Source organism: Ictalurus punctatus, chromosome 19, assembly GCF_001660625.3.
Source record: "Ictalurus punctatus breed USDA103 chromosome 19, Coco_2.0, whole genome shotgun sequence".
In the NCBI taxonomy this organism is placed as follows: domain Eukaryota; kingdom Metazoa; phylum Chordata; class Actinopteri; order Siluriformes; family Ictaluridae; genus Ictalurus; species Ictalurus punctatus.
Window position 1 is genome coordinate 25106715 of NC_030434.2, and position 25460 is coordinate 25132174.

The 25460-nt window shown below is 41.4% G+C and overlaps 1 long non-coding RNA gene and 2 gene segments (V, D, J or C); 1 reads left to right on the plus strand and 2 right to left on the minus strand.

Moving 5' to 3' along the window:
• Positions 1-272: 272 nt before the first annotated feature.
• On the minus strand, positions 273-748 carry LOC108279654 (immunoglobulin kappa variable 6-21-like). The segment is given in 2 exon segments: positions 273-601; positions 700-748. Coding segments are annotated over 2 exon segments (378 nt in total).
• Positions 749-15559: 14811 nt separating this feature from the next.
• LOC108279653 (immunoglobulin kappa variable 6-21-like) lies at positions 15560-16035 on the minus strand. The segment is given in 2 exon segments: positions 15560-15888; positions 15987-16035. Coding segments are annotated over 2 exon segments (378 nt in total).
• A 114-nt stretch (positions 16036-16149) lies between these two features.
• LOC124629224 (uncharacterized) lies at positions 16150-17433 on the plus strand. The gene is made up of 2 exons (XR_008398419.1): positions 16150-16281; positions 16966-17433. It is a non-coding gene; the product is annotated as an uncharacterized LOC124629224 (long non-coding RNA).
• The last annotated feature ends 8027 nt before the right edge of the window (positions 17434-25460 follow it).

Consider the following 25460-nt stretch of genomic DNA (forward strand, 5'->3'; position numbering starts at 1 on the left):
CTTTTTTCCCGTGTCATTCCACTTTATTACACAGAACTTGATGGACTTTTATGTTGTGAATTCTTTATATTTATGGTTTTCTTGAGAGAAAGGTAGACTCCTCTCACAGATATGTGTGTGTGCATTAGTGAGTTAGTGTGGTGTGTTTTCTCTCGTCCACAGTGTGTGTCATTGTGCTGTATCACATCCTCCCCCTCAGCACCTGCAGTCGCTCCCAGCTGCAGCAGTGCTTCTCTGTGCACTCTCACTGACCGAGGTTTTTGTACGGCGCTCTAACACTGTGTGAACACCCAGCTACTACTGATATAATGTAAACTCTGACAGTAGTAATCTCCTGCATCTTCAGTCTGGACTCCTCTGATGGTCAGAGTGAAGTCAGTATTAGATCCACTGCCACTGAAACGAGCTGGAGTCCCTGACTGTAATCTAGTAGCATAGTAGATCAGGAGTTTAGGAGCTTCTCCAGGTTTCTGCAGGTACCAGGCGAGACAGTTACCACTATCTACAGTGCTACTGGTTCTACAGTTGAAGGTGACTGTTTTTCCGGGATCAACAGTTTGCACTGAAGGAGTCTGAGTCACAGTCACCTGACCTCTGGATCCTGAAGAGAAACATAGATTGTGTTTCTATGCTGTAAAGTGGTATAGAATTCGTATGAAATGAAGTGTGTGAGGCTGTGAGTTGATGTTAAACTCTCACCTTGAGTCCAGAGGGCCAGTGTGCAGATGAAGACGCTGATCAAAGTCATGGTTGCTGTGGGTGAAGTTGCTGAGCAGCAGCTCTCAGTCATGAAGTGTTAAAGTCACAGGGCTATAAACACTCGCAGAGCACTGAAGCATGGACTGGCAATGCAAAGTGTGTGTGTGTGCGTGTGTGTGTGTGTGTGTGTGAGTGTGTGTGTGAGTGTGAGTGTCGATGTGTATTATTAAGCTCTGATGAGGAACACATTTCAGTATCAGAACAGATCCCATATCAATGTTCTTGAACATTCAACAAATCTACAATTATTGATGTTAAATATGTAATAATTACACACTCGCTATATATTCGACATGCAATAACTCTGCAGTTCCTCTATAATAAACATTTAATAAACGGAGTTACTTTGTGCTGATGTAAAATCCAGATGAAAGCTGCTGTGTGTGTTTGTGTTAAACAATGAATATTTCTGTAATCAGCTACATTTGTATTTGCTGCAGTTAAATATGCTGAAGGTTTGAACTATAAAGTAATAACACTTGTTATAAAAAATGATTTTTCCCAGATAAATTACAGTGTGGAACATGTTTGTTTTGTCTCTGTACTGAAACTGATGTCAAATAATAAAGTACTCAGTGAAACTCAGTCATGAAGTCAGACTTTATTAGACTTAATTACTCTGTAAGATCAGACAGTTCCACAAAGTTACAGAAATATTTCATAATCATTTCTAATTGTGTGTGTGTGTGTGTGTGTGTGTGTGTGTGTGTGTGTGTGTGTTTCTCCTCTCCAGCGGGTCCCACAGCTCCCTCCGTCCCCTCTGCAGCTGTCTGAGGGATCGGCCTCGCTCCTCTGCCTGCTGTCTGGCTACTCTCCACAGGGGGCGCTGATGAGCTGGACAGTGGACGGCTCACAGGTGAAGAACGAGGTTCTGACCAGCGCAGAAGAAGAGAAGAACGGCCGTTACAGCCGCAGCAGCACCCTGGTTTGAGGTCTGTTCATGCAAATCTCACTTCCACCTCACCTCTCTCTCGCTCTTTGGACTGGTGAAGGAAACCAGAGTATCCAGAGGAAACCCCCACAGCACATGGAGAACCTGCAAACTCTGCACACACAGGGGGAATCAAACCCCCAACCCTGTTGGTGTGAGGTGAACGTGCTAACCACTAAACCACCGTGCACCCAACAAAGAGTAATGTAATCCAAAAATAAACCATTTAATTTCATAATTCCCCTTTCATCCTTCACTTACATTTACATTTTACATTTATTCACTTAGCAGACGCTTTTATCCAAAGCGACTTACAAATGAGAAAAGGTACAAGCAAAGCGATATATCAAGCAGAGAACAATACAAGAAGTGCTACCATACAAGATCTATTAATTGAATTCCAGAAGAAGCAAAGTGCAGAGTAGAGGTGAAAGTGCAATTTTTTTTCATTTTTTTTTTTATGAGTTGGTTAGGTGTTCATGGAATAGGTGGGTCTTTAGCTGTTTTTTGAAGATGGTGAGAGATTCTGCTGTCCGGATTGAGATTGGAAGTTCATTCCACCACTGAGGAACAGTTAGTGTGAAGGTTCTGGAAAGGGACCTTGCGCCACACTGAGTTGGAACTGCTAAACGTCGGTCGCTAATCGATCGCAGATTGCGAGAGGGAACGTAGGCCTTCAGGAGAGAGTTGAGGTAGGAGGGTGCTGTTCCTGACAAGGTCTTGTAGGTGAGCATCAAGGCCTTGAACTTGATGCGGGCAGCTACAGGAAGCCAGTGGAGGGAGATGAAGAGGGGTGTGACATGGGTTCTCTTGGACTGGTTGAAGACGAGGCGCACTGCAGCATTCTGAATCATCTGAAGGGGTTGATGGAGCTGGCTGGGAGGCCTGAAAGCAGTGAGTTGCAGTAGTCCAGTTTAGAAATAACAAGAACCTGGACTACTATCTGTGTAGCCTGTTTGGTGATGTAGGGTCGGATTTTCTTGATGTTGTAAAGGATGAACCTACAGCACCTTGCAGTTGCTGAGATATGGTCTGTAAAGGTCAAGCCGTCATCAAGAATCACCCCAAGGTTCCTGGCCGTCCTGGTTGGCATGAGTGTGAGTGAGCCGAGCTGTAAAGTGAGGTTGTGGTTGATTGAGGGACATGCTGAGATGACGAGAAGCTCAGATTTTGCCAGGTTAAGCTTAAGATGGTTTTCCTTCATCCAGACCGAGATGTCCGAAAGGCAAGGACAGATGCGTGCAGAGACGGATGGATCGTCAGGCTGGAAGGACAAATGGAGCTGGGTGTCATCAGCATAGCAATGATATGAGAAGCCATGAGACTCAATCACCTGCCCTAGAGATGTAGTGTAGATAGAAAAGAGGAGTGGACCCAGAACTGACCCCTGTGGAACGCCAGTTGTGAGTTGCTGAGTTTCAGAAATACCTCCCCTCCATGATACCTTGAAAGATCTGTCAGAGAGATAGGATTCCACCCAGCGCAGAACCGTTCCAGTGATGCCCAGGCTGGAGAGAGTTGACAGAAGGATCTGATGGTTCACAGTGTCGAAAGCAGCAGAGAGGTCAAGTAGGATGAGGACAGATAATCTAGAGGTTGCTCTTGCTAGTCGTAAGGCTTCAGTGACGGAAAGCAGAGCAGTCTCCGTGGAGAGGTTGCTCTTGAAGCCAGACTGCTTGGTGTCCAGGAGGTTGTTCTGTGTGAGGAAATTTGAGAGTTGATTAAAAACGGGTCTTTCCAGAGTTTTCGAAAGAAAAGGGAGTAGGGAAACAGGTCTGTAGTTGTCAACTATAGCAGGGTTATACTATAGCAACTATAGCAGGGTTGAGTGAGGGTTTTTTAAGCACTTCAAGCTTAATTCATCACATTCTTTTAAATGTGGAGCACTGGCCAGGTCTTCAACACTACTACAGAAAAACTGTCTGATGGATTTACACTTTATTCACTTAATTTAGTCTGAGACAGGAGCCTCAGTACAGGAGGACAATCCCACAGATACAGAGTATTCCTAACTTTGTGAAATTTTACAAAAATAATCCAATAAAGTCCTGGATCCAGCTGGAATCATGAACTTTATTTTCCATGGAATTTCCAGCTGTTTAGGAGCTGCCTGACCTCAGCACTGAATGTATTTATAGTGTCACACTGCACCCTGGTGGTGAATGACTCATGTAAATGTAGACACTTGCAAGCTTAAGTAGGAGTTGACCATAACTACAGTATTTGTTCTTTTTACCTAAGCTACTACAGGCAATATATTTCGAGAAAAAAGGTAGCAAACACAGGTAAAAACATCTATAAATGGATTTACAGATGGCAAAAATGATCTACAAATAGCACAAATCCTCTCCAAATGAAACTCCCCCTCCACTGTCACATCAGCATCCCATGATCCTCAGCCTGCATCCCCTAGTCAAGCTTCTGTCCCCATGTACAGTCACCTGATTACTATTGACCCTCAGCTGTTTGCACTCACACTACTCCCTTTAAATAACCTGGACTCTTATTAATACTTTGTGAAGTCTCACTTCAGCATTGTATCTGTAAATATTTCAAGCTGGTTATCTGTCTGTTTTCATTCGTATTATCATCTTAGCCTGCTTTATGTTTACTAAAGCAGGTAAACATGACTGAAGCAGGTAAACAAGACTTAACTAGACTAACCTTAATTAAATATCATAAATTAGACCTGAGAGGTGTCATTTATGACATTAAATTTAATTATACAATGAGATGTAGAACAGTGCTCTCTGGGTGAGTCAAGGATATTAATATTTATATAATAGTATAAAAATGTTTCAATATAATACATATTCTTGATTATTTAAAATAGAATAAAGGTAATTAATAAACAGTTATTCAGAGTGATCAGGAAATGTTTGTATGTTAGTAAGTAAATGCTTCAAATTTCACAGTATTTATGGGGTGCAGAGACAACTAAAATAGATGTGTAGTGTATATATAGATGTATGGTAGAGATGTGTGGTGTGTATATAGATGTATGGTAGAGATGTGTAGTGTATATATAGATGTATGGTAGAGATGTGTGGTGTATATATAGATGTACGGTAGAGATGTGTGGTGTATATATAGATGTATGGTACAGATGTATGGTGTATATATAGATGTACGGTAGAGATGTGTGGTGTATATATAGATGTATGGTAGAGATGTGTGGTGTATATATAGATGTATGGTAGAGATGTGTAGTGTATATATAGATGTACGGTAGAGATGTGTGGTGTGTATATAGATGTACGGTAGAGATGTGTGGTGTATATATAGATGTATGGTACAGATGTATGGTGTATATATAGATGTACGGTAGAGATGTGTGGTGTATATATAGATGTATGGTAGAGATGTATGGTGTATATATAGATGTATGGTAGAGATGTGTGGTGTATATATAGATGTACGGTAGAGATTTGTGGTGTGTATATAGATGTATGGTAGAGATGTGTGGTGTGTATATATAGATGTACGGTACAGATGTTTGGTGTATATATAGATGTATGGTAGAGATGTGTGGTGTATATATAGATGTACGTTAGAGATGTGTGGTGTATACATGGATGTATGGTAGAGATGTGTGGTGTGTATATATAGATGTATGGTAGAGATGTGTGGTGTGTATATATAGATGTATGGTAGAGATGTGTGGTGTGTATATATAGATGTACGGTAGAGATGTGTGGTGTATATATAGATGTATGGTAGAGATGTGTGGTGTGTATATATAGATGTACGGTAGAGATGTGTGGTGTATATATAGATGTATGGTAGAGATGTGTGGTGTGTATATATAGATGTATGGTAGAGATGTGTGGTGTATATATAGATGTATGGTAGAGATGTATGGTGTATATATAGATGTACGGTAGAGATGTGTGATGTATATATAGATGTATGGTAGAGATGTGTGGTGTATATATAGATGTACGGTAGAGATGTGTGGTGTATATATAGATGTACGGTAGAGATGTGTGATGTATATATAGATGTATGGTAGAGATGTGTGGTGTATATATAGATGTACGGTAGAGATGTGTGGTGTATATATAGATGTACGGTACAGATGTGAAGTGTATATATAGATGTACGGTAGAGATGTGTGGTGTATATATAGATGTACGGTAGAGATGTATGATGTATATATAGATGTACAGTAGAGATGTGTGGTGTGTATATAGATGTACAGTAGAGATGTGTGGTGTATATATAGATGTATGGTAGAGATGTGTGGTGTGTATATATAGATGTATGGTAGAGATGTGTGGTGTATATATAGATGTATGGTAGAGATGTGTGGTGTGTATATAGATGTATGGTAGAGATGTGTGGTGTGTATATATAGATGTATGGTAGAGATGTGTGGTGTGTATATAGATGTATGGTAGAGATGTGTGGTGTATATATAGATGTACGGTAGAGATGTGTTGTGTATATATAGATGTACGGTAGAGATGTGTGGTGTATATATAGATGTACGGTAGAGATGTGTGGTGTATATATAGATGTACGGTAGAGATGTGTGGTGTACATATAGATGTACGGTAGAGATGTGTGGTGTGTATATAGATGTATGGTAGAGATGTGTGGTGTGTATATAGATGTACGGTAGAGATGTGTGGTGTGTATATGGATGTACGGTAGAGATGTGTGGTGTATATATAGATGTACGGTAGAGATGTGTTGTGTGTATATAGATGTATGGTAGAGATGTGTGGTGTGTATATAGATGTACGGTAGAGATGTGTGGTGTGTATATGGATGTACGGTAGAGATGTGTGGTGTATATATAGATGTACGGTAGAGATTTGTGGTGTGTATATAGATGTATGGTAGAGATGTGTGGTGTGTATATATAGATGTACGGTACAGATGTTTGGTGTATATATAGATGTATGGTAGAGATGTGTGGTGTATATATAGATGTACGTTAGAGATGTGTGGTGTATACATGGATGTATGGTAGAGATGTGTGGTGTGTATATAGATGTATGGTAGAGATGTGTGGTGTGTATATATAGATGTATGGTAGAGATGTGTGGTGTGTATATATAGATGTACGGTAGAGATGTGTGGTGTATATATAGATGTATGGTAGAGATGTGTGGTGTGTATATATAGATGTACGGTAGAGATGTGTGGTGTATATATAGATGTATGGTAGAGATGTGTGGTGTGTATATATAGATGTATGGTAGAGATGTGTGGTGTATATATAGATGTATGGTAGAGATGTATGGTGTATATATAGATGTACGGTAGAGATGTGTGATGTATATATAGATGTATGGTAGAGATGTGTGGTGTATATATAGATGTACGGTAGAGATGTGTGGTGTATATATAGATGTACGGTAGAGATGTGTGATGTATATATAGATGTATGGTAGAGATGTGTGGTGTATATATAGATGTACGGTAGAGATGTGTGGTGTATATATAGATGTACGGTACAGATGTGAAGTGTATATATAGATGTACGGTAGAGATGTGTGGTGTATATATAGATGTACGGTAGAGATGTATGATGTATATATAGATGTACAGTAGAGATGTGTGGTGTGTATATAGATGTACAGTAGAGATGTGTGGTGTATATATAGATGTATGGTAGAGATGTGTGGTGTGTATATATAGATGTATGGTAGAGATGTGTGGTGTATATATAGATGTACGGTAGAGATGTGTGGTGTGTATATAGATGTATGGTAGAGATGTGTGGTGTGTATATATAGATGTATGGTAGAGATGTGTGGTGTGTATATAGATGTATGGTAGAGATGTGTGGTGTATATATAGATGTACGGTAGAGATGTGTTGTGTATATATAGATGTACGGTAGAGATGTGTGGTGTATATATAGATGTACGGTAGAGATGTGTGGTGTATATATAGATGTACGGTAGAGATGTGTGGTGTACATATAGATGTACGGTAGAGATGTGTGGTGTGTATATAGATGTATGGTAGAGATGTGTGGTGTGTATATAGATGTACGGTAGAGATGTGTGGTGTGTATATGGATGTACGGTAGAGATGTGTGGTGTATATATAGATGTACGGTAGAGATGTGTTGTGTGTATATAGATGTATGGTAGAGATGTGTGGTGTGTATATAGATGTATGGTAGAGATGTGTGGTGTATATATAGATGTACGGTAGAGATGTGTTGTGTATATATAGATGTACGGTAGAGATGTGTGGTGTATATATAGATGTACGGTAGAGATGTGTGGTGTATATATAGATGTATGGTAGAGATGTGTGGTGTACATATAGATGTACGGTAGAGATGTGTGGTGTGTATATAGATGTATGGTAGAGATGTGTGGTGTGTATATAGATGTATGGTAGAGATGTGTGGTGTATATATAGATGTACGGTAGAGATGTGTTGTGTATATATAGATGTACGGTAGAGATGTGTGGTGTATATATAGATGTACGGTAGAGATGTGTGGTGAATATATAGATGTACGGTAGAGATGCGCGGTGTATATATAGATGTACGGTAGAGATGTGTGGTGTATATATAGATGTAAATATACACCGCTGTATATATATAGACTCGGATTCAGGACAAAACAGAGATGCAGATGTTGCAGTATCGGAAAGACAACATCTCCAAAATGCACGAGACGCCGCACATCTCCAAAACACAGAGTTTATTTAAAGAAATAAAAAACTAAGTTGGTACCAAGAGCATGGCTGGTGTTTTCCCCCTCGAAAGGTCTTTTGTTTTGGGTGTAAATTATTTGATCATCAGTCAGTAGAGATTAAGGGGGAAATTAACATGAAATTCTGCACAGACTTTACAATCCTTATCAGGGAATTTGCTGCCAGGACAAATAAGAAAGAAAATCTTCTAAAGGTACATGCTTTGTTGTGGATGTTGTTGTCGTCACTTTAATCTGCTATTAATCAACTGTCATTTATTAATATGTAACTTTGTCTACTATCTATCTGTCTATCAGTAAAACCTTTCAGTGGTCTGATGTCCATGTTCAGTGTCGCATAGCGTGTTTGGATTGAATTGAACAGCGCACTTAACATGACAGGTGTTTTGGTGGAATCCGCGCGTCACGTCACCTAGGATACAGAACAGGCTCAGTTTTTCACTGAATTTCACACCGACAAACTGTGTATCAGACGTGTTAAGGTGAAGGTGATAGATACGATGAGCTCTTTGAAGAGTTTAGCAGGATTTGCAGCGTGTGCAGTTGGAGCTGTAGCCATGGCTGCAGGAGGATATTATTATGTTCATAAGCATTGTAGTGTACACTTAATACTATTGAATGGTAACTGTTTGTATCTTGTTCAATGAAGCTGCAGTACAGATGTAAACAATTAAGTCTGGGGGAGATGGTGTGTTCACTTAATACTATTGAATGGTAAATGCCACTAGGGGGAGGTATTGTATGATGTGAGGAACCGGGTGCATGTAAGGAAGTGTTCAGAGACCTGCTGCAAACAAATGTGTGTGTAACATTGAAGTGAGTACGTTGTCAGGTACTACAATGCAAGAATTAATTGTTGATACATGATTTTCTGTATCTTTGTTGCCAGCACATATATATAAGCAATACTTTTCTGAGCTGCCCCTGGAACAGCCTGATGTGCATCTAGTCACATATTCAAAAGATGACCTTCCTGTGCTGGGATGTATTAAGACGTGTGCACAACATGGAGAATGTTCCGTTCCTGCCACCTTCTATATTCTGAAAAGTGGAAACCCACTGATTGGCATGGACTTAATAGCTTCCTTGAACCTATGCATACAAGGGAATAAAGTAATCACCTCCAAAGTGTCTGTACAGCAGGTGGCTCATTCTGTCACACCAAGCTTTGGCTGTGCAAAGAACTTTGTACATGAAGTGAACTTGTGTGAAAATGCTGTCCCTGTGCAACAGAAGTTGAGCAGACTGCCTTTTTCTGTAAGGGATGCTGTGTCTGCAATGCTGAACCGTCTGCTAGCAGCAGACATTATTGAAAGAGTAAATGCCTCGCCCTGGACATCGCCCATCGTAGTGACTCAGAAGAAATCTGAAGATATCAGAATGTGTGTGGATCTCAGGGAACCCAACAAAGCTATCAGTGTGGACAGCTATCCCATTCTACACATCGACGAACTGTTGAGAGGCGCTGTGATGTTTTCCACAATCGATCTGGCAAATGCATACCATCAGGTTCCAATACATGAGGAAAACATAGACCTGACTGCATCTATACCACATGATGGCTTGTTCTGTTTCAAGAGGGTCTGCTATGGATTAGCATCAGCCCTAGCAGCATTTCAGAAACTGATGTCTACTATCCTCAGAGATGTTCTAGGTGTCCAGTTTTATCTGGATAATATCTATATAATTGTGTTTGGTGATTCTGCTGCTGATGCCCACCTCAAAACAGTGCTGCACAAACTGCAAGAAGCAGGTTTACGTCTAAATGAAGCGAAATGTAAGTTCCACTAGGAGAAACTCACATTCCTGGGACATACCATCTCCAATGAGGGGTTGATGCCAGACAACAGTCACTTGGAGGCAATACAAAATGCCCCAGTTCCATCAGATGCGTCCACACTAAGATCATTTCTAGGCCTCACCGCTTGGTATGCTAAATTCATTCCAAGCTACGCCACAGTTTTTGAGCCTATGAGAGATGTGCTCAGAGGAAACACAGATTTTACATGGAACACCAAGGCACACCAAAGTTTCCAGAAAGTAAAAGAAGTGATTGTGAAAAGCCCTGCATTGGCTGTATTTGACCCTGCTATGCCCACAATTGTTACAACAGATGCTTCGGACTATGGCATAGGCGGTATCCTGACTCAGATACATCCAGATATGTCAGAAAGAATTGTAGCTTTTGCTTCCAGAACCTTGACAGCTGCAGAGAGGAAATATTCTGTAGTCGAAAAAGAAGCCCTCGTTTGTGTCTGGGCCATTGAGCGTTGGAGAACATATCTGTGGGGCATACAATTCAAATTAAGATCAGACCACCAAGCCTTGACTACACTTTTGACTACTAAGGGCATGGGACGTGCTGGACTGAGAGTAGCTTGATGGTCTGCTCTGCAAGACTGCTCTGCTTCAATTATGACATGGAGTACAAACGTGGAGCTGACAACCGGGTGGAAGATTGTCTAACACATCTGCCAAATTCACTCTGACTTTGATTCCGAACCAGAAACTGTAGCTGCCATCACCACCCTGCTGTCAGCTGTTCCTGTCACTGAGTTTTCTGCTCAAAGCTCCTCTGCCCTGAGCTCACCAAACTGCGCCAATATATTGAGAATGGCTGGCCTAGAACATCTAAAACATTTCCTGCTGATGTGCTTCCTTACTTCCCAGTAAGAGAGGAACTATCTGTCCATGACTCCTATGTGCTAAGAGGAACTCACAGACTGATTGTGCCACTTAGCTTATGTTCATGTTTGATCACTCTAGCACATGAAGGCCATCAAGTAATTGTGAGGTCTAAACAACGACTAAGAGACTTATATTGGTGGCCTATGATGGATTTGCATGTACAGTCCAAAATTGCAACCTGTGCCACCTGCCAGCTTAATGATAAGACAGCTAGAACCACGCATGCACCACTGATCCCTGTTCAATATCCAGCCGGTCCGTGGCGGAAACTGGGCATTGATGTGGTAGGTCCTTTTGAGATAGGCCCTGTTAGCTGCTGATATGCCATTACATTAACTGACTACCGCTCAAAATGGCCAGAGGTCGTATTTGCACCTCATGTGACTGCGTCTACCGTTAACAGTATTCTGAGACCAGTGTTCAGCCAAAAAGGGAATCCACTAGAGATTGTCACAGAAATGGACCTCAGTTCCTGTCATCAGAGTTCAAACATTTCCTGCATGAAAGAGATGTCAAGCACATTCGTGCCTCCATATACCATCCGGAAGGAAATGGAGCTGTTGAGCATTGGAATAAGGTATTGAAGGATGCCGTTCTGACTGCGGAGAGAGAGAGGGCTCCATGGACATCATTTATTGTAGAATTCTTGCAAACGTACAGAGCTACACCCCATGCTACCACAGGAACATCTCCTTTCAAGCTCTTATTTGGAAGGATAATGATGACAAAATTGTCAGTTCTTCCACGGTGCAATTCAAACCCTGCCATGAAAAAGCTGAGTACAAAAGTGATGCAAAATCAAAAAAGATTAAAACATTCCTGGACACAAAGTGTAAAGCAAGGATTTCAAAGCTCAAGGAAGGTGAAAAAACCTGTGCATGTCAAGAAAAGGAAATAAAAATTCACTGACCCCATGCAGATTATAAGGAGAAAAGGGACACAGTTGCCAGCTGAGCGATGGAAGAACTTGGGTCGTGTCTCATTTTACACCACTACATGCAGATTTCACTCTGGCTGAAAAATCAGCTTCTGCTCCACAACTGGAAAGTGTCGACACCCAAGCAGAGAGTCATTGTTGTAGAAGAAAGCCAATGTGGTTGAAGGACTATGTAACTTAAGGTCTCACAGTAAGCAAGAAGAAAGTAACACTCAACTAAAAGTGAAAAAATACATGTTTATTGGTTCAAGTTAAACTGATCTGTACGGATACACACACATATAACTCCTCATGCTTGGTTCCTAGAGCACTGTTCTACATTTTGTGAAATGTATTGGGGGGAAAAATACAAATCAGAAAACCTTGAATTAACTGAATGTACTGTTTGTATCTTGTTAAATGAAGCTGCAGTACAGATGTAAACAATTAAGTCTGGGGGAGATGGTGTGTTCACTTAATACTGTTGAATGGTAAATGCCACTAGGGGGAGGTGCTGTATGATGTGGGGAACCAGATGCATGTAAGGGGAAGAGAAGAAAAAGAGTTGTTGGGGAATGCAATGTTTAAGTAAAGAGCCATGTGCGTTGTCCGAGTGTGATCTCGATTGATTTATGTGACTACACAACAAGTGTGGAGGAGTAAAGTGTAGATTGAAAGTGCACCAAAGATTTACCCCGCTGCCCAAAATTATACTGGCCAATGTTCGCTCACTTCACCATAAGATGGACGAGTTGCAGGCAAATATGAGTACAGGAATGAGGATATGAGTTAGTGTGGACTGAACCACGGCCGGATGATTCTGTGGTTGATGATAGTCTGTGGGTAAGTGGATTTCTGCGACCAGTACGTTTGGATAGAGACAAATACACTACCGGAAAGGGACATAGAGGTGGAGTGTGTGTGTGTACACTAAGGAGAGATGGTCTAACAATGTAATAGTGCGAGACAAAAGATGCACCTCGGATATTAAAGTGCTTGGATTTTCTACTCGCCCGTTCTATCTTCTACACGAGTTCTCCCAATAATACTTTCTTATTGTGTATATATACAGTCTTTCACTAACTGACTGTAGCAACAGATGCATTGATAAATGTCCTGCACAAACTGGATGCTGTATCCCCAGACTCTCCCAAAATTATAAAGGATCATTGTGTCATGGACAAAGTTTTAAAAGGATATTATCAGTATGTCTCATGTGCCACACGGGAGGACAGAATTTTGCATAGGTGCTATGGGCCAGTTCCAGGTGCCTATAAGTCGATATCTCTAGCTGCGCTTGGGTCAGCTGACCATAACACAATCCTGCTGGCTTCCATCTACGCAGCAGTTGTAAAGCATGTAGAAAAAGAGAAAGACAATTATGAATTGGACTGATCTCCAGCACAGAAACATTACATTCACTTCTTTACCCTAAAAATCAGGAGAGATGCTTGGAATTTCATGTTCACATGTTTCTAGTATTAGTTTGCTTGTAATATGGTTAAATATTTAATAATAATAATAATAATAATAATAATAATAATAATAATAATAATAATAATAATAATAATATGTCATACAGGTGAATATTTATCACGGCCCACGACCCTCCTCTGTAGGACATTTTGGACATTCCATGCCCTCACTATCATATAAGATGTTATTCCTCTCTCCTCCTCCTGTCTTCTACAGCTCCACTCCTCCTCTCCTCACGCCACTGATTGAAACTTCTCCTGCTCACTGAACTTTTCTTCTCTGTCTGTTTTCTCAAGTCCACTGAAAGTGATATCACAGACATAGCACTTGATTGATTAACCCTTTACTTCCCAACCATAACCTCATACACATTAATATACAGAGGTTCAAGTTTAATAGTTCCACTTTACACTTTGTGTCACTTCACCCGTATTCACCCTACATAAGATACAAAGGCGAGTGTGTGAACAATGTCGCTCGCGTTGCTGCTGCTTCTGCACGTGCACAAAGTCACGTGTCAAGTATAAACCAGGTTCCTCTGCTTCATGACGATTCGTATCACACCACACCAGCGTGGATTATTTTCCTATATCAACATGCCTGTTGAGTTTTATTCCCTCTATATGTATGTGACAGCGGAAAGAGATTCACCCTTTCAAACACACCTCCTGATTTTATAAAAAGCTGTGTCAAGACCTGCAAGTTCACTCCTCCCACTAGACGGGTAAACCAGTGCAAGGAATATTCCTTTGGTTTTTACTCACTTACGTTACCCATGTGTTACTGACATAATACAATGTTCAAGTTTTACTGTAGTCCGATATTATACATCTGGAATTTAAAAAATATGTCGTGGTGAAGGCTTTGGGTCACAGGAAATTCATAAAGGCCATTTGAGGTCGTTTGCCCAAAAAGTTTAGGAACCCCTCAGGAACCCCTGGCCTAACTTCTCTTCTCTACAAACACAATCAGCGTTGCAAGTCACGTAATAACGTGGTACGGTAACATGGGTGTTTCCAAAATGTCTCACTGTACCAAGCTACTGTGCAAGACTTATTGTGTTTGCAGAGAAGTTTGATGATCGCAGCAAGTCTGATCATGTTCCTGATTAAATATGGAGGATTAAGGGGGCAAAAATATTTGCATGTTTATTTATTACATTTTACAACTTATAGAAATGTAAAGTTTGTTTATAATATCAATTTATAAATGTATTTTGTCATTGTTACGCCACAGCGAACTCGCGGCCGCTGTGCTGGCGCGGACTACACATCCCAGCCACACCCGCGCTCAAGTTCGCCGGAATACTGAGTGCAAACCCCTGCACGCCGCCCAGGGGTATTTAAGACCCTATTAACAACAACGTGGCGCGAAGTAATGCTAAAGCTTTCTCTACGTTGGCTTGTTACCACGCTTTCTACGAAACACTGTATCTTCATTGGTTTTGGAACTTCCGCCCCGTTCTCAACTACGATTCTGGATTTACGTTTTGGATTATTGTGTCTGCCTCGGACTTCGTGCTCCACGCTTCATGACTCGCTCTCCTATCTGCTTATCCTCGGCCCGCGCTTGCCTCCTTCCAGGTAACGTGACAGTCATGCTTTTAAATAATTATCTGGCTACAATGAATTAATCATTATCTAATGTTTAATAATTATTAATTAATCATTATTAAATATTCAGTTATGTCAGTCTCACCTCTATAATGTGGCTCTATTTAATGAACATGAAAATAATATAATAAAATATTAACTCTATAATAGTGTTTGATATTAACCATAAAGAACTCTTTTGGTAAATCATATATGCAACAAAAACAAATATAATAAATACTTCTTTAACTTTCTAAATCAGGATAAAGATAATTACTAAGCAGTGAATGAGAATGATGAGGAATTGTTTGTATGTCCACAGCTGAGAAAGGTGGACTCCTCTCACAGATGTGTGTGTGCATTAGTGAGTTAGTGTGGTGTGTTTTCTCTCGTCCACAGTGTGTGTCATTGTGCTGTATCACATCCTCCCCCTCAGCACCTGCAGTCGCTCCCAGCTGCAGCAGTGCTTCTCTGTGCACTCTCACTGACCGAGGTTTTTGTACGGCGCTCTAACACTGTGTGAACAAATAGCTACTACTGATATAATGTTCACTCTGACAGTAGTAATCTCCTGCATCTTCAGTCTGGACTCCTCTGATGGTCAGAGTGAAGTCAGTATTAGATCCACTGCCACTGAAACGAGCTGGAGTTCCTGACTGTAAGTTAGTAGCCCCGTAGATCAGGAGTTTAGGAGCTTCTCCAGGTTTCTGCAGGTACCAGGCGAGACGGTTACCATGAAGCACACTGCTACTGGTTCTACAGTTGAAGGTGACTGTTTCTTCTGGATCAACAGTTTGCACTGAAGGAGTCTGAGTCACAGTCACCTGACCTCTGGATCCTGAAGAGAAACACAGATCGTGTTTCTATGCTGTAAAGTGGTGTAGAATTCGTATGAAATGAAGTGTGTGAGGCTGTGAGTTGATGTTAAACTCTCACCTTGAGTCCAGAGGGCCAGTGTGCAGATGAAGACGCTGATCAAAGTCATGGTTGCTGTGGGTGAAGTTGCTGAGCAGCAGCTCTCAGTCATGAAGTGTTAAAGTCACAGGGCTATAAACACTCGCAGAGCACTGAAGCATGGACTGCCAATGCAAAGTGTGTGTGTGTGTGTGTGTGTGTGTGTGTGTGTGTGTGTGTGTGCACTGCAGTGTGATGGAGGTTTTTGTACGATGGTTTCATTAGAATGTATCACTGTGGTTCTTTTTTGGTGAAGGCTCCAAACTCGTGGTGAACAGTAAGTGTGTTTTCTTCTTTTAACACAAAATCCATTTAGTTCATTACTAATTACATGAATAAATAAACTTAAACTAAACAGATTATTTATGTTTATAATTGCATAATTGAGGTCATTGTGTATTATTAAGCTCTGATGAGGAACACATTTCAGTATCAGAACAGATCCCATATCAATGTTCTTGAACATTCAACAAATCTACAATTATTGATGTTAAATATGTAATAATTACACACTCGCTATATATTCGACATGCAATAACTCTGCAGTTCCTCTATAATAAACATTTAATAAATAGAGTTACTTTGTGCTGATGTAAAATCCAGATGAAAGCTGCTGTGTGTGTTTGTGTTAAACAATGAATATTTCTGTAATCAGCTACATTTGTATTTGCTGCAGTTAAATATGCTGAAGGTTTGAACTATAAAGTAATAACACTTGTTATAAAAAATGATTTTTCCCAGATAAATTACAGTGTGGAACATGTTTGTTTTGTCTCTGCACTGAAACTGATGTCAAATAATAAAGTACTCAATGAACCTCAGTCATGAAGTCAGACTTTATTAGACTTAATTACTCTGTAAGATCAGACAGTTCCACAAAGTTACAGAAATATTTCATAATCATTTCTAATTCTGTATGTGTGTGTGTGTGTGTGTGTGTGTGTATGTTTCTCCTCTCCAGCGGGTCCCACAGCTCCCTCCGTGTCTCTGCTCCCTCCGTCCCCTCTGCAGCTGTCTGAGGGATCGGCCTCGCTGCTCTGCCTGCTGTCTGGCTACTCTCCACAGGGGGCGCTGGTGAGCTGGACAGTGGACGGCTCACAGGTGAAGAACGAGGTTCTGACCAGCGCAGAAGAAGAGAAGAACGGCCGTTACAGCCGCAGCAGCACCCTGACCCTAAGTAAAGACCTCTGGGAAAAGGGGGAGGAGTTCAGCTGTAGGGTCTCCCATAACAACGTCGATCATCCGGTCACGTTCAGAAAGAGTCAGTGTGAAGGCTAGTGGATCCAAGATAGAGTTTAACATAGAGCTGCTTATGATCCATCTACAATAGAGTTTCAATTCTACACAATGCTGACATTTCTGTCTTTACTCTCTTCACTGTCCTGTTGCTCTTCCTGTAGTTTTTGCTGAAATAAAGCTGAGTTTTGGACGTTGTGTGTTCTTTTATTGGAGTTAATAGTGATGATCAGTGTGATGAGAGAGTGGGATTAGCTGTCGATTCAGTGCTGTGTGTTGTGCTTCAGTGAGTTTGACTGAAGGAAGTTGAACATCTGGTGAAGTTTCTGCTCTATTCTGGGAGAAATTAAACTATTCAGTCCTGTTAATGCAAATCTCACTTACACATCACTTCTCTCGCGCGCTCTCTCTCTCTCTCGCTCTCTCTCTTACATGAAATGACCTTTTCATAAACCGTACCAGGTTCTGACTTAATAATAACACAGACACAGACAGTAATGAAATTCTACCTGACTGTATATCAAAACTCTTGTAGAAACAGTTATTAGTTGGTTTAAATTATATCCGTCTGAAGCCAATTTTCCTTTTGGTTCAGTTGCATTGCAGGCTACAAACATAGTTTATTAGTGATCCCTTTTATTACCCATGTCTAACAGAGAGTAATCCATCCATCCATCCATTTTCTGTACCACTTATCCTTCAGGGTCACGGGGAACCTGGAGCCAATCCCAGGGAGCCTGGGGCACAAGGTGGGGTACACCTTGGACAGGGTGCCAATCCATCACAGGGCACAGTCACATACACATTCACACACCCATTCATACACTACTGACAGTTTGGACATGCCAATCACCCTACCATGCATGTCTTTGGACTGGAGGGAGGAAAACTGAGTACCCAGAGGAAATCCCAGCAAACTCTGCACACACAGGGGGAATCAAACCCCCAACCCTGTTGGTGTGAGGTGAACGTGCTAACCACTAAACCATCGTGCACCCGACAAAGAGTAATGTTATCCAAAAATAAACCATTCAATTTCATAATTCCCCTTTCATCCTTCACTTCAAGCTTAATTCATCACATTCTTGTAAATGTGGCGCTGTTACTCTCCGGCCGACAGATGGCGCTGCGGCGGCAAGGTGCAAGGACTGCTGCAGAGCGAGCGCGTGCACGAGACTTTTTGTATTTGGACACGAGACTTTGTGTTTTTATTCCCCGTGTGTAAGCATTGGCTGATTTACTCCAGGTGTCTGTGATTTTAGTTTAATCATGTTTGTTATTTAAACCCCTCATGTTGCTGTGCACTTCCCGCAGTATTATATTCGTTTACGTTATGTTGGATAAGTGCGTATGTGGTAGCGAATGCGTGTAGCATGCTAGCGGTCTTGGTTCCATGCCCTGTTTTCGTGTAATGCCTAGACTTTAGTCCCATGTGTAATCTAACCAGTCCTGTTCAGTATACACCGCGTTCCTTGTTTATTGTTTGCTTGATTTATTAATAAAGACATCGCTCCTGCGCTTACTTCCTGGTTACCGTCTCGTGTTGTTACAGGAGCACTGGCCAGGTCTTCAATACTACTACAGAAAAACTGTCTGATGGCTTTACACTTTATTTAGTCTGAGACAGGAGCATCAGTACAGAGGACAATCCCACAGATACAGAGTATTCCTAACTTTGTGAAATTTTACAAAAATAGTCCAATAAAGACCTGGATCCAGCTTGAATCATGAACTTTATTGTACATGGAATTTCCAGCTGTTTAGGAGCTGCCTAACCTCAGCATTGAATGTATTTATGGTGTAGCGTGGTACCTTACTTATGGGGTTTGAGCGCCAGACAGTTCAAATTAACCGTCACTTATAATTTATAATTTGGACATCACTCAGAACAAAAAACATCAGTAGGCTACTCAATTTGCATCTGCTCAACCATAAATCCCAGCTCAGACATAAGGGAGACTTTAATCTTATCTGTTTCTTCTGACAACAGTGTTTTAATTGCTTTCATTATATTATCCATTTCCTGGGTTGCTTGTCCTTATTGGAAGTTACAACGGTATGCAGGTTGCGAAAACTTTGTTCCGTTTGTTCAGTGAATTTGTTTGTTTTGATTCCAGATGGAATCTACTACGTTGTACCTGTTTAGCCAACTCATTTAACACTTTATCCTGCCTTTGTTGCAGAATATCCAAATGGACGTGGGCCTGATCTGTAAGCCGACCCAATTCCCTTCCAGGGGTAGGGAGCACAAAAGGAAGTTCACATTGAACAGAGTCAGCAGAAGCACCTTCATGTGTAGACAGCACCGCCAGGGGATTCTTTGTATTTTCCCCAACTGAAGATGCTGTTGCAGATGATGCAATCTCCATGTCCAAAGACAGTGAAGGAGATGGGCTTTGTGATGGGTTATGTGGACTAGGACCAGGCCTTGGGGTACTTAAGGTTGGCAAAGCATGTATATGCATAGGTGTAGAAAGGTCAGGTGGAAATGGTTCCCAATCTACTGAGGGCAAAAAGGAAACAGGACGTGTAGGGGTAGACATGGCCAGGGAATAAGAGAAACAATACAGAGAAGCAAGTAGTTACCCAGACTCCTGCAGTCTCAATATACATTTCATGTAAACATCAACCAGAAAAACTGAAAATATAAGTACATACACACACACACACACACACACACACACACACACACACACACACAGTGTTCCACAATAATAATAAGTCCATCAATAACGAAAATGTCCAAGTCTGTTAAGTTCAGTACCCCAACTACACTTTCTAAATGTTACAGTTCAGTCCCTGTTGGGGCGCCACTCTGTAGCGTGGTACCTTACTCATGGGGTTTGGCTCCAGACAGTTCAAATTAACCGTCACTTATAATTTATCATTTTGACATCACTCAGAACAAAAAACATCAGTAGGCTACTCAATTCTTACAAAATAAGATTATTGTTATTTATGCAATAAATGTAAGAATTTACAGATCGTTTCAGTCATAGAAACTGAAATAATGAAAACCAAAACTTCCCATACGTGGGATTAATAGACGAACCCATAAGGAAACAAGCCTCTATTCATACAAGAAAATTTTCACACACAAAAAGCAGAAAAAAAAACACATTTAACCCCAAAATAATTCTTAACCAAAACAAAAAAGTTGTTCACTTTAAAAGCGGCACGTCAGTGGCGGTGATTTAGGCATACAGGAGTTCGTGAACTTGAAAGCATGGGAAACAGGCAGTCAGATTCCGCTTAACACTCGGAGTTATATACAGACAGTAACATCCAATGATTTAAGAATACTGGTTCTCCACAAAAGTATTAAAGAAAGGATCTCAAACCCGTGATGTGCCTCCGAACCCTCAAAGCTCCGCTCGCTCATTGATTCACCTTGGCAGGATATTCCCGAAGTGTTCGCCAGCCAGTGTTCCGGAATCAATATCCACAAGATTATAATCCACAGTAAAGCATTAGCATGGTCCCGGGCAAACGCACACCATCAGTTCCGCCATTCCCACCTGGCTTTCAGTTCCGCCATTCCCACCTGGCTTTCAGTTCCGCCATTCCCACCTGGCTTTCAGTTCCGCGTCCCACTCATTTCCGCCTCCTGCTCATCTCCTCCTCCTTCAATCACCTGTTCTTTTTATCGCTTCCGAAGACCACACCCTTCTCTTCATCTCTCTCTTTTTTTTTCTTCCGTTAATTAAAACACGGAATGGAACAGACTCCGCCTCTGCGTCACTGTGCAGCTATCCGTTACACACACCCCCCTGGGAAGTCAACCCTTGGTTGACATCGCCTTGGTAGCCAAGGAAATCATCGTCATCTGAGGAGTCTAAAAAGATTTCCAGAATTTTTTGTTTTTCTTTTCTGTCCATTTCTTCCGCTGTAGGGTAACAAGGTTTTAAATTGCACCCATGAACATTCCGAACATCTTCCCCTGTTCTTTCTAAGACAACTTGATAGTTCACAGGTCCCAGTTTTCTTACTACTCTATAAGGACAGTTCCATTTTTTAGCCAGCTTGGCAGTAAAGTGATGTAATGCACTTGACTGTGGAAAACTTCTTACCCAGACTCGGTCTTGAAATTTGAAAGAAACTTCCCTTCGGTTCTTGTTGTAATTCCTAAGTTGCCGAAGATGTGCTTTCTTAGAACTGATTTCCGCATTGGCTTGAAACTGTTTCAGTCGGTGGACAGTCTCATAAGGGAGAGCATCTGGAGACACTGGAATATCCGCTTGAAGGAGTTTGTCCATAGGACTCCGAAGTTTCCTTCCCAAATGTAGTTCCGCAGGGATCAGTCCAGTAGTTTCCTGCACTGCAGAGTTTAACGCAAACCTGAATTCTGGAAGATACAGATCCCATTTTTCGGTGATTATCCTCCACATAAGACGCAATCATACATTTTAGGGTACGATTAATGCGTTCGGTCATGTTGGTCTGAGGGTGGTATGCGGTGGTAAGCTTTGGTGAAACTGTCCATTGCTCACAGAGTTCCTGAAACACTGCGGAAACGAACTGAGAACCTATATCTGAAAGAATGTATGTTGGAACTCCCCATCTTGTAAAGATTTCTGATCTGAGTAGACGTGCAATAGTCAGAGCAGTTGCGTTTCGCATGGGGAAAATCTCTACCCATCGGGTATGGTAGTCCACAATCACAATCACATACTCATGTTGTTGAGAGCTACGAGGAAAGGGGCCCATGATGTCAACTCCTAACATCTCATTAGGACTGTTAACAATGGTTTGCTGCATTTTCCCGGCGGGGTTTCTTGTCGTCGGCCTTCAATACCTGGCATTTCTCACATTTGATGAGCTTTTTGACATCTGACCACATCCAGAATGCAACATCATGAAGTCTTTTAAAGGTCTTGAAAATCCCTAGATTGCCACTGAGAGGACTCTGGTGATAAGCCTGGAACATCTGCAAAGTAAGTGAAGCTGGAATGTAAATACGATAGTGAGTTTGTTGATCAGTCAGCTGGGTTGTTAGGTATAACTTATCTTCCAGAACCGTGTATTTCTCCATAGCCTCTTTATCTCCTTCTGCTATTGCTTTAATCACTTTTTCAATCTCAGGGTCTTTGTGTTATTCTTCCCAAATGAGATCAGCAGTGAACGGGGAGGTCATCAATTTCCTTTTTTGAAGAAACTAGAACACACCCAGCAGTGGTAGGAAAGCGAGAAAGAGCGTCTGGGACTACGTTAAGCTTACCTTTACGGTATTCTACTACAAAAAGCAAATTTTTGTAGTCTTAGAAGAAATCTTCTTAAAAGACGACTAGTGGTTTTGGTGGAAGTCAAGACCCACTGTAAGGCTGAGTGGTCAGTGACCACAGTGAACCGTTTTTGTTCCAGGTAATTTTGTTATTTTTCTAGGGCCCATACAACAGCAAGGCACTCCTTTTCTGTTGTAAAATAGTTCACTTCAGATTTATTTAGTGTTCAGCTTGCATAGGCTATTACCTGTTCACAGTCCAGTCCCATTTTCTGTGCAAGAACAGCTCCAAGGCCGGTCTCACTCGCATCAGTGTAGACCGTAAATGGAAGACGTTGGTTGGGATGGCCTAGAACTGGAGGTGAAGTTAAACATGCTTTAAGCTGATCAAAAGCCTGCTGGCACTTAAGAGTCCAGAGGAAAGGACGCCCTTTCTTCTTCAAATCATTCAAGGGTTCTGCAATCTTGGAGAATCCAGATACAAAACGGTGGTACCAGCCAGACAGGCCGAGGAATCTTTGCACGTCCTTGAGGTTTTTAGGGATTGGGTAGGACTGTATGGACCGCACCTTTTCTGGATCAGCTGTAACCCCTTTGGTACTCATGATGTGTCACAAAAACTTGATTTCCAGCAAGCAGAATTTACTTTTCTTCAAATTGACAGTGAGACCTGCTCGATGCAGTTCATCAAATACCTTTTGAAGGTCCAAGAAATGTTGAGACACTTCCTAAGCTTTTCTTGGTTTCTGGACCTTTCCATCCAGACACTCGAGCATTGCCAGGTTGAAAGGAATATATAACAGAAGGTATAAGTTTAAACCCATATACCCGATCTGCTACATTTATTTGTAGTTGGCTGCGGGAAATGAAGTCCAGGCCAAGGACAATTCCATATGCAAGGGCTTTGGCTGGAAGCACCGCTGCAGGGGTGTTAATGACCTTTCCATGAAACTCAATGTCCAAAACAACCCAACCCAAAGGGGACTCTGCTTCCCCATTGGCTAAGTACAAAGGACCATGGGTCCATGGTCTTAGGTTTTCATTTGAACTATTCAGTTCAACCCAGAGATGTTCATGTAGGAGAGTATAGCTGGCCCCGGTGTCAACGATAGCTTTTCCATACCACAACTTAATCTGTATGGGTACCACCAATTGTGATGGAATAACCAGTGAATCAAAAGGAGAAGTTGGTGAAGAAATCAAAGTATTTTTTCCCTGAGGTTGCTTGGAGGTTACTGTTGACGCAGAAGAATTGCTGGAGGGTCCACTGGTTTTTGCGTGATAAGGTTTTTGCTTATTTTGGGAAGGAAAATGAGAAGAGGATGTAGATGTATACAGAGGGCAGGATCCAGGGGAATGGGCATCTTTGCAGCGCCAACACAGAGGCAGTTTTTCTCCTTGTTGACTACCCGGATGCAATCCTTCCTGCATTTGGTTCACTTTTCTTCCCTGGAGGTTGCGTTCATATGCCAGCTGTTGGTCATGGTCTCTCTCAAATTGATAACCAAGCCGTACAAGATCGTCCACATTGAGAACTCTTCCACAGAGCTGACTGGCGAGGTAAGCTTTTGTGTGTTTCAGAATGAGCTTTACAATGTCTAATTCAGTCAGTTTAGGATTCCATCGTGTGCATAGAGCTCTATGTGAATAGGCAAAATCTCGGATGGATTCATCGTCGCCTTCGTTTTTAGTTCGGACACGTTCAGCTAACTCGTCTTCATAGTCTTATTCCAAAAAGGCAGACACAAAAGCAGTCTTGAATTCCTCCCAAGATGCAACTTTGGAACATTTTATCTCCCACCAGTCTCGAGCAGTGCCATGGAAGACTGTTCTGAAGGTAGCAAGAATGTCATTGTCGGATAAAGGATGTAAGACAAGGAAATCCTCACATTTGGATAAATAAACTAAGGGGTCAGGATCATCTCCAGGCCTTCCGTATGTAGGAAAACTTAGTTTGATGTGATCACTTTTGGGAATTGAAGTAAGACTGGATACAGGGAGCTCTACTCCTGAAGGGTTTTTTAAAAGTGGTGAGGTTGGAAGAGTCAGTTGCTTGAATTTTTTGTGTATTTCCTCCATTTCACTATGATGAGTTGTAGAAAGTACATCCATCTTTCCATTCACATCATCCACCTTTGCAGACAGCATCTTTAACATTGATGAGCATTCACCAAAGCTTTTAACAATTTCAAGATTTTTCCCTTCCAAAAATTTCTGTGTATTTTGTAACTCACCTTGCAACCTGGCTTTTCCACCAGGATTTCAGTTCCGCGTCCCGCTCATTTCCGCCTCCTGCTCATCTCCTCCTCCTTTAGTCACCTGATCTTTTTATTGCTTCCGAAGACCACACCCTTCTCTTCATCTCTCTTTTTTTTTCTTCCGTTAATTAAAACACGTAATGGAACGGACTCCGCTCTGCGTCACTGTGCAGCTATCCGTTACAATGGTGTCACACTGCACACTGGTGGTGAATGACTCATGTAAATGTAGACACTTGCAAGCTTAATAAGTAGGAGGTGACCATAACTACAGTATTTTTCTTTTTACCTAAGCTACTACAGGCAATATATTCAGAGAAAAAAGGTAGCAAACACAGGTAAAAACATCTATAAATGGATTTACAGATGGCAAAAATGATCTACAAATAGCACAAATCCTCTCCAAATGAAACTCACTGTCACATCAGCATCCCATGATCCTCAGCCTGCATCCCTAGTCAAGCTTCTGTCCCCCATTTCAGTAACATGAAACTGATACTCCAATACACTGGTAAACAGCTCAAATAAAACCTTGTAAACGTCCACATATGTACGGACCTGACCGTACCTCACATTTCTACTGTTTCCTGTTTAAACAGATCAATTTCTCTTACTCCAGTCAGCTGAAGTTACCACAGCAGAACTTTAATCAAGGTGCAGAAACACCTGGATTCTGCAAATGTGCAAATGTGAAATTATTGTTATTTTAATAGATTTGAAAAATAAACCTTGAGAAATGTT